The sequence below is a fragment of the Corylus avellana genome, chromosome ca1, assembly GCF_901000735.1.
Source record: "Corylus avellana chromosome ca1, CavTom2PMs-1.0".
In the NCBI taxonomy this organism is placed as follows: domain Eukaryota; kingdom Viridiplantae; phylum Streptophyta; class Magnoliopsida; order Fagales; family Betulaceae; genus Corylus; species Corylus avellana.
The window spans coordinates 24,436,053-24,445,891 of record NC_081541.1 but is presented as its reverse complement, the minus strand read 5'-3'; the positions used below and the strand labels follow the sequence as shown (position 1 = coordinate 24,445,891).

Genomic DNA, 9,839 nt, shown 5'->3' with positions numbered 1-9,839 from the left:
AATTAGTCAAAAAAATTTCAATGAGTCTGAAAAGAAGGTTCTCCTTTACATTAAACAACGAAGCAAAAACTTCTATGTTTATGCTTCAGATAAGCTTAAGTTCTTTCCCGAAGCATTTACTTGAAAAGTGAAGGAGAAAAGCACCCTATTAGGAATGCTATCTACAAAGAGAATATTTAAAACAAGGAACCAACCTAAATTCACTTCCAAGAATTCTAAATTTCAATAGAACAATGTATTGACGTCGGCCTTGGAGTGCTCCTGAAGAATATAAAGAATAGACATGTTCCATATAAAGATGCAGTCTACCATTTAAGAGTGACGATAATGTGCCACTCAAAAGCTGAGAGTATATTACATATTCTATGGAGCTGCCCATCAACAATGGATGTTTGGAGAGTTTGTGGGAAAAAATTCAGAAAAGTTCTTATAGTGAATCTGGTTTTATGTAGGTTGTAGAGGGGTTGTCCTTGAATTTGAATTATTTCTCAAGGAAAATATGGTTTTGACAAAACACAATAGTTCATGGAGGGGAGTTTCTAGATCCTTGCCCGGTGGTGCAGGGGACAATGGATAAATGCAAAGGAAAGTGATAGGATGCAAGAGAATGAAGAGGTGGAACAACACAGATGGAAAGCTCTCCCAGCAAATATGTACAAAGTTTATTGGGATGTGGCTGTTGATAAGGTAAAGGGGCAAATGGGCATGGAAGTTGTAGTACGAGACCATGAAAACATGTAATTGCAGCAAAAAGTTTGACCAAACTGGGAAGCCTAGAGCCTGTAGTGACGGAAGCCTTGGCTACTCTATATGCATAAGAATTTAAACAAGTCATATATTAGGTTTGGATGAAAGAAATTCCATGTATATATCATATTGTTTTCTTAGAGCAACATGTGCTAATTTTATGAGATGAATCAAAATACACACCAAAATACATCAATTATTTTCATCAAACACCTTAGACCCATTACAAAACCACCCAAGCAAAACGAACAAAACATGTTTCAAGAACTTATACATCTCTCTGATTGACTCCAAAAAAATACCAGAGCCCAAAACAGTGTGTGATTGGGTTCTGCTTATGATCTCAATTGCCATTGATCCTCTCTATAACAGTGATTAAACCCTGAGTGCCAAGCTTCGCATCCCCATTAGCCACCATCCCAGAAAACAACTGCTTACACAATGCAGCCCCAGGCAACACCACCACCCTCTCATCCTCGCCTTCCTCCACAACGTCCACTCCCATCCCCAAGTCCTTCACCATATACTCGGCGAACCCGCCCGGCCTAAAGTCCCTCCCTATCATCCTCTCCCCAAACAAGTCCATCGCCATCGATCCCGCCGCCCCACCCCTCACCGCCGCCACAAACTGCCTAACATCTAAACCCGCCCGCTCTGCAAACACCAACCCTTCACTCATCCCCAACAAGTTTGCTCCCACCATTATCTGGTTCGCTATTTTGCTACTCTGGCCGCGCCCCGCTTCACCCACATACGTAACCCTCCCCAAAATCTCAAACAATGGTGTCAACCAATTCACAACTCCACCATCACCACCGGCAAATATAGCTAATTTCCCATCTCTAGCGCCAATGTCACCCCCGGACACCGGCGCGTCGACAGCCCAGCAAGCTCTCTCGCGCGCAGCCGCGAACATCTCTCGCGCGAGCGCAGGGTGGCTGCTGGTGGTGTCGATCATGACGGAGTTGGGGTTTAGGCCAGAGAGAAGACCATCTGAACCAAGGACAATTTGTCGAACATCTTGTGGGTGTCCCAGCATGGTGAAGACAACGTCGCTGCATTGAGCGACGTCGCGCGGCGAAGAGGCGAGGAGGGCGCCTTGGGATCGTAGAGACAGAGATTTGGAAGGTGTGCGGGCGTAGATTGTGAGGGAGTAGCCGGCGGAGAGGAGGCGAGAGGCCATGGCGGCCCCCATTACGCCTATGCCGATCCATCCAACACGGGTTTGGGAGGGAGCGATGGGGGTTGGATAAGGGGTCCCCATGTGGGTGGGGGAACCGTGGAGGAATCTGGCCGTAAGGGTTGTGTTGTGGCCCTCTGTAGCTGCTTCGTTCCAAAGTAGTACACACGAGCAGGGATGGTAAAAGAGACTCTTCATAGTTCATACTCGGGCCTCTTTCAGCCACGTGGCCAGGACTAAAAGATTTTTTATTTTTTATTTTTAATAGAAGAGGAAAAATAAAATACAAACAATCACCATATACAAAAATAGAAAATTACATGATTTAAAATTCAAGGATAAAAAAACAATCCAATTATGTAGCTCGCCCTAAAAGAAATCGTCCAAGGAGGAGAAAGTAATTAAAAATGCTGTCAACAAAACTGATTGTAGTGATTTATGATAGACGTTGTGAGTTTTAACTTATTTTAACTTAGCATTGCTAGTTGTATAGTAGCGGAGGCGACACCATCTAAGATGGTAAGACAGAGAACGACTAAAAATCATATTTTTTTTAGGTTCAAATTTGGATTTGAAATGCGTGGTGAACCAAAAGAGCTATAACAAGGAGCGTCAGAGGTGCTATGATGGAAGAAATATGTTGTAGGAGATCAAAAAGAGCGGCGGTACATGTGTGATGTGCCCCACAACGATGAGTGGGGTCACACTCTAGGGAGAAGGGGCTGTGGATGGTTGAGCCACAATACATTATGATTTATGAGAGAGAAAAGTAGGTGTAGCGCCCCAGATCTTAAAAGTCTTATTTTAGATATTTATTTTGATAATGATTAAGTAATAATATTTAATCTTGAGAAATTTATTAGATCATATGATATTGATTTTATCTGATTATTTTATTTGGTGATTTAAGAGTTATGATAATTGAAGATTGATTAATATATTTTGGAGTATGATTATAATATCTAGTGATTGATTAAGTGATGACATTAGACAGATTATGATGGGTCAGATTTCGGAAAATCTGTACCCAAATTAGTCCACTTTTCTTCTTTGTCTTTTTTTGACATTACCAACACTTTTTTTCCTTTACTTTCTCTCTCTTCCCTTCAATCACGCATGTTCTTTCTTCTTTACCATTTAAGTTATATCATATTTCTTTTCTTTATTTCCACCAACCCACTCTTGCCGACAACACACCTACCTTTCCTTTATTTAATTTTTTCTTTCTTCTTTCTTCATTTCATCTTACTTTATTTTGCCTATTTAATTCCTCTCCCCTACTCAACATATTGCATAATCATAGAATATACGTGAGAAAGAGAAAAGAGAGCTAGATAGAGAGAAGGAGCTTTACGGATGTAAGAAAGAGAAGACAGGGGAGAAAGAAAGAATGTTGCGATAGAGTGAGAGATGGACAGAGAAGCATGAGAAAGAGAAAGCGGGTGAGATGCTGAGGGGGGAGAAACAGAGATTTAGAGGATGGCCAAAAGAGAAATTTGCAGAATGATAAAATGGGTTCTTCAAAGGTAAGATTCTTCTTCCTTTAGCTATGGGTATTTGATTTTAAGTTGAGTAATGGGTCTTAGATGAGAACCTTTTGATTTAATCAGGATGATATTGGGTAGTTTCACTCTTGAGAATTTTGAATTAGTGTTGGGAGTTGATTCTCTATTTTTGGGTTGAGTTATAAGATGTTTTGAATTGGATTTTAATGAGTTAACTTCCCCTAAAGGAGTATATTGGAGTTAATTGATTTTCGTGAATTGTTATTAATTTAGTTGTGAATAAATAGAGTGGAACAACAAGATATTTTTCAAGATGATTAATTAGCAGCTTAAAGACTGCTCATAGCTTCAGTCTAGAGGTAAGTGAATTCACTACCCCTTATAAAATTACTTCATGTCATGCTATTTATTCATTCTTATATCAAACTGTAAATGCTTATTTGATTTACCTGTCATGGAGATATGTTGCATGCATAAGGGATTTCTAAAAGAATTATTTAGAAAGTTTCCATTTCTTTAAACGCTTTCTAAGTACAACAAGTTTATATTTGGAAAAGTTTCCATTTTGAGAAAAGAAAGTTGATAAATGATGATGATTATAAGAAAGAAGAATGATGATAAACACTCCTACATGTTGCCCTAAGATGCATCAAAAGAAGTACAAAGAAAAGTACAAGAAATGAGTTAAATGTTTATGAAATAAGGACACATGTATGGAGGAGAGTATTTTTTTGGCCCCAAGATAAGTAAGGATGAGAGGAGTTCGGTACCGATACTCGGGTGGAGGCGAAACCACTGAAGGAGGCTACGCCAGAAGGTGATATTCCATCAACAAGACCGTTGAGTGCACCAAGAAAAGAGTTAATTGACGGTCGGGCATGGCTAAGGCCACAGTTCAATGCCATGGTCACAAGGACCCGCAACCCTCGTATACAGGGGTAACAGTGTACATGGGCCCTAATATGAGAAAATGATAATATAATTTCAACGATGACATACTATGATGATTTACAACGATGATATACTATGAGGATATACTATGATCATATACCATGATGATTTACAATGATGATTTATAATGATGCATTATGATGATGATTTATAAAGATGATTTATGACGATGATCTATTACTAGATGTAATAGTACGTATATGCTACGGGTGATGCAACCGTACATACATGTATTATTATGGCTGGATGTATATTTATTTGTGAAAACGATTTTCAAAACTGAGAACAAGGAGTAAAACTATTTATGATTATGGATGTTACTTGCTGGGCCCCTTTGGGCTCATTCAGTTTTATTTCTTGTTTTCAGGTAGAAAGGACGTTGGAATAGGAGGCCGGAATGGGGGCGGAAATAATTATTAACTTTCAAAGTCTTTTCATATCAGTTATTGTAATAATATGATATTCCGCAACTAAAGTTTAATGTTTTCTAATTTCGTTTGTAATAAAATCTCTTGAAGAATGTTTTATACATTTATCGAACCCTTTAAAATCAAGTACTCTAATAAATCTTATAGATCTTTGTAAAAGCTTTTATTGTAAAAGAAGAAAAGTGGCAAACTCAGCCTTAACGGGTTAGGAATGTTACAGTAGGCCAGTTTAGGATGGAGATAGAAGAATACTGTAGTTAATTGACCCAAAAGCAATAAAATGCAGAATGAGAAAGGGTAGAAATTACATTTTTATCTCATTATTATATTACATTTATATAATTTTTATCTCATTATTTTTTCTTATACTAGTTGGGACGGCACGTGCTCTTGGTTCCGTGTATTTGATAATAATGAAAGTAGTGTATGTGATATTTAACACTAAATAGTCAATAGCATATGCAAAAATTATTTACAACATAAAATCAATATCTGAATCCTTATACAAACACATTTAAATTCTTAATAATTCAATAATAACATATCATTATAAAATTGAATATAGTCATTGATATAATGATAAACTTGACCTTGAACTCTAAGTTTATTTATCTCTTTGTTTCGTCTGCGTAAGTTCTTCTCGTCATATTTAATACCAAATGACGTCAATGCAAATTTGTTATTGAAAGTGTGAACATATATACTTGAGAAATTCCATTGACTCCGTTGAGTTTGAAGTAAACAGCTCATAAAGTTTGTAAGGGACATCATTAGAAACTAAAAAAATTTCTCAGTCATCACATACAACATATACCTTTAATTAGTCTCATGGTGAAACCTTTTTGCATGACAAGAGAAGAAACCTATTAATTTCTTACGACTTTTAATTATAGCTAAATAAAACCCAACAAGGACAAAATCGTAATTTGGAGCTATAAACCCTAAGCAAAAGATAAACATATATATATTGTCATTTTCCGATTCTTTGATCCACCCAAATCCAATTTCATCTTATTTTTCCTTTTAAATGAGCATGATAATTGCACATGAGACAAAGTAGGGAGAGTTGGGAGAAAAGATCCCGGATTTAAGGGTAAAGGTAAACAAAATTCGAGATTTGAGGATGCATTAGGTAAGAATCAAAGCCATCTTTTTTTTTGTGGATAAGCTGCGGAGCTGGAAGAGGGAAAAGCAAAATGAGTAAAAGACAAAAATAGCTCTTGTTTGATTTAAGTTTAATGGAAAAGAAAAGGACAAAAACGTAAATTGACTTTAAAATCAAAGTTTTTTTTTTTTTGGATGGATCCGGCTTACATGTTGTAGTTAAAATAATAGTATATATACTGTAGATTAATTTCAAAAAATCTAAAAAGTTATTGACTTTTAAAAATTTTTCACAGGTCATTTTTGTTTTGTTTTTTTTTTATTTTTTATATGTCCGCATAAGAGGGAAGGGAGATTCGAACTAGTAACATTCGCTTCATTAGGCGGGAATAGGATCCTCTCCACTCCATTATGAACTGAAGAATATCTAGTTCATGGTTGAAATTTCTTCTTAGAAATCCTACAGCCATAGGGCTACAAATAGGACATATGTCCCACTACAAAAAAAATAAAAAAAATAATAATAATAAATTAAAAACAATATTTTAAATTAAAAAAAAATTAATAAAAAAAATAAAGGGAATTGTTGTACTGTCTTAAGCCGTAGGGGTGGCGGACCACCCAGCGTAAGCACTGTAAGGGGAGTGGTTTTGGCCACCCACAACCTACAAATCGTTTGGCCTTGTCTCTGCCGAGGCAAAGCGAATCATTATTATTTTTTTTTAGTCACGTACCTACGGACCACCGAGGGCCACCCAGACGCCCGGCCGATGCGGGGTGGCCAATCGAAAGGGCCAATCCGAATTTTTTAGATCGGCCCACGTGGGGTGGGCGGGGACATGGGGTAGCCACCCCATGTGATGTCTGGGGTGGCCGAAGCCAGCTCCTTAATTTTTTTTTTTATAATTTTGTTTTATAATTTTTTTTAAAAAATATTTAATATTTTATTAGAATTTTTTTAAAAAATATATATAATATATTATTATTATATTTATTAATGGACAAATGTTCTATTTATGGCCTCAAGATCTCTTCATTAACTAGATATTTTTCAGTCCAAAATGGACCGGAGAGGATCTGGATCTGTTCCCATTAGGAACCATGGTTCAAAATAACTCATCCCTGTCTGTCTATTTTCTCTCTCCAATCTGTTTCCCCATTAAACTCATTATATATATATATGAGTGTTTTATAACCGTGGAACTGGTGCCGAGGCCGAGCACCATGCCGGACTAGACGTACTCGACGGCCTTGTCGGCGGCGATCTTCTTGAGATTATCCTAGGTCAGAATGATCGGAGAAAGAGAGGCAGGAGCTGACGAGGAAGGCACCAGAATCCCCCTCCATGGGAACTACACATTTCTCTGACCCAACAAAATGGGGATAAGGAACCCTTGATTGTCTTTATCCAAAGAAAAACAAAAAAACCAAGATCTAGGATTGGGATTTTAGACTATTCAAGTCCAAACAAAGCTTTCATTGCTCTCTTCTATAAAGGAAACCCAGGAACTTGAATGCGTTGAATACAAAAAGATATGGGTTATATGGATTTAGTCCTTTTATATATATATATATATATATATATATAAGAATAACGACAAAGCGAGAGTGAGAGGGAGATGAGGTTTAGTGAGGAGGAGGAGGACCACCACACTTTCCATCTCTGGGATATTTCAACTATGGGTTTTGTCCTATTGCTATTTTTCCCACTTATTTTATTTCAATTTTTTTCTTTTATGGTGGTATGAGAAATAAAAGATTGTGGATTTGAGAGAGATAGAGAGTTTTAGAGGGGGAAGAGAAACAGATGGGAGAGAAAATGAAGACGGGGTGTGGATTTTGAACCATGGTTAAAAAACATGATCAGTAAATGCTTTTAAAAGTCAGATAAGTTTTTAGAATTTTTGAGATTAAATCTAAGTTATTGATTAAATCTAAGTTATTTATTTATTTTTTTACATGTCTGCACAAGATGAAGAGGTGAATTCGAACTAGTAACTTTTCCTTTACTAGGCATAGTCTCAACCCATTGAATTACGGATCCGGCTTGCATGCGGTTGCCCAAAACGGTACTGTTTTCCACTCTTAGAGCATCTCCAGCAGTAGTAGGTATTCTACCTAGTTAAAAAGTACAATTCTTTATTTTAGCTACTCATTTTTTAATACCAACTCCAACAGATTCTTTATTTCATTAAATATTATTTTTAATATTTTTTTTTTAAAAAAAAATTTGCAACCGCTTTTGCATCATCTTATAAATTGCAATAGAATTGATTCATGCAGCATGCCTGTGTGTTATTTTTATTTTTCCATTTTTAATTTGTCAATTATATACATGCTATTCAATTTTTTTGGGGAGTTTTTAGTGATTCAAAAGACTTGAATTTGTATCATAAATTCATGAACAGAGAAGATAGAAGAAAGAGAAACGTTGAGGGAGGGAGAGAAGAGAGAAGAGAGAGAAACGTTGATGGAGAGAGAAAATAATGTGGAAATAATATTATATTCAACAATCTAGTGTGCTACAGTGAATAGCAATATGAAGCTATTCACTGTAGCTATTAAGGTATAATAGCTAATATGAAGCTATTCTGTTGAAGTAAAAAAAAGGACAAAAATAGCTAAATGTAGCTAATATCTCCATTTTAGCTACACTGCTGGAGATACTCTTACAAAGTAACTTTAAAATACAAATAATATAAAATTCATTAAAACTTAAAAATCATAAAACAATAATAATTAAAAAACTAAAAAATGTTAAAAAACTAAAAAAAAAAAAAAAAAAAAAGAAGAAGAAGGGAGAACCAGACAGATTTCAGAGAGAGAGGAGGTGGAGATTGAGAGAACCGAGAGGCAGAGAGAGAGAAAGAGGTGGCGCCGTGGGCAGTGTTGAGCGGCTGTGATCAGCCTCGTTCCGGCAGGAAATGGCCGGATTTGCAGGCGTGCTCCGGTGAACTATCGCCGAAGGCCTCTAAACTCCAAACTCCATTTCAATTGGTATAAATTTTGGGTCCTATTTCATATGGGTATTAAATTTGGGGGTTTCTTTCTATTGATTTTCTGAATTTAGCTTGAGTTTGTTGATATTTTGTTTGGTTGCTGAGAAAATGTTGGGGAATGGAAAGAAAATGTGTTTTGGAAAGATTGAGAGTTTTATTGGGGTCCTGCTCTTGTTTGATTTCTGGGTAATTCTCAATATTTAGGAAGAATGAATTAGTGCTCAATTTTGGGTAATTCTTTGTGTTTTCCTCCAGTTTTCCACCAACCAAACGAAAAAAACAGAGCATAACCAAAACCCAAACGACAAGAAAAAAAACCTAGAATACCAACATACCCAAAAGAGAAGAGAATAAGTCTGGTGCAAATCCTGGTTATCCACATGATCCTGGACCTCCACCTAGGCATGGGGCTCTGCCTGTCCTTCCAACCTTGTAGCCACCTTCGTCGCCAGAAACCCCACCACTAAGGACACCCCAAAGAGCATGAGGTGAGGAGAGATCATGGTCCTCCATAGCTGGGGGATTGCGGAGGGACGAAAGTTCACTCTTCGGTAGAAATGGGAGCTAAAATGATTGGTGGAATTTGCCTTTGGGACCACCCCAAGGCCTTTGGGGGTGGCCGGACCACCCCCAATGGCCATGGGGTGCCCAAATGGGTTGGCCGGCCACCCCATTTGGGCAAGGGGTGGTAGAGCCACCCTTTGGGTTTTATATTTTCTTTTTTCATTTTAATTTTTTTTTTGTTTTAATTTTTTAATATTTTTAGTTTTTTAATGATTGATTTTTTTATAATTTTTATTTTTTAATGGTTTATTTATTATTTTTTAAAAGAAAACCACTTTTTAGTGCCCAAAACGTTGCCATTTTGGGCAACAGCATGCATGTGGTAGTGAAAAAGCCGGATCCTTGAATTATCTCTTAGGAA

At 36.9% G+C, this 9,839-nt stretch overlaps 1 protein-coding gene across 1 annotated transcript; it reads right to left on the bottom strand.

The window, feature by feature from the left end:
- Positions 1 to 865: 865 nt before the first annotated feature.
- On the bottom strand, positions 866 to 2,106 carry LOC132178878 (probable 3-hydroxyisobutyrate dehydrogenase-like 3, mitochondrial). Its single transcript, XM_059591454.1, has one exon. The coding sequence runs from the start codon at positions 2,009 to 2,011 to the stop codon at positions 1,091 to 1,093; it is 921 nt and encodes a 306-aa protein (XP_059447437.1). The 5' UTR covers positions 2,012 to 2,106; the 3' UTR covers positions 866 to 1,090.
- Positions 2,107 to 9,839: the final 7,733 nt, after the last annotated feature.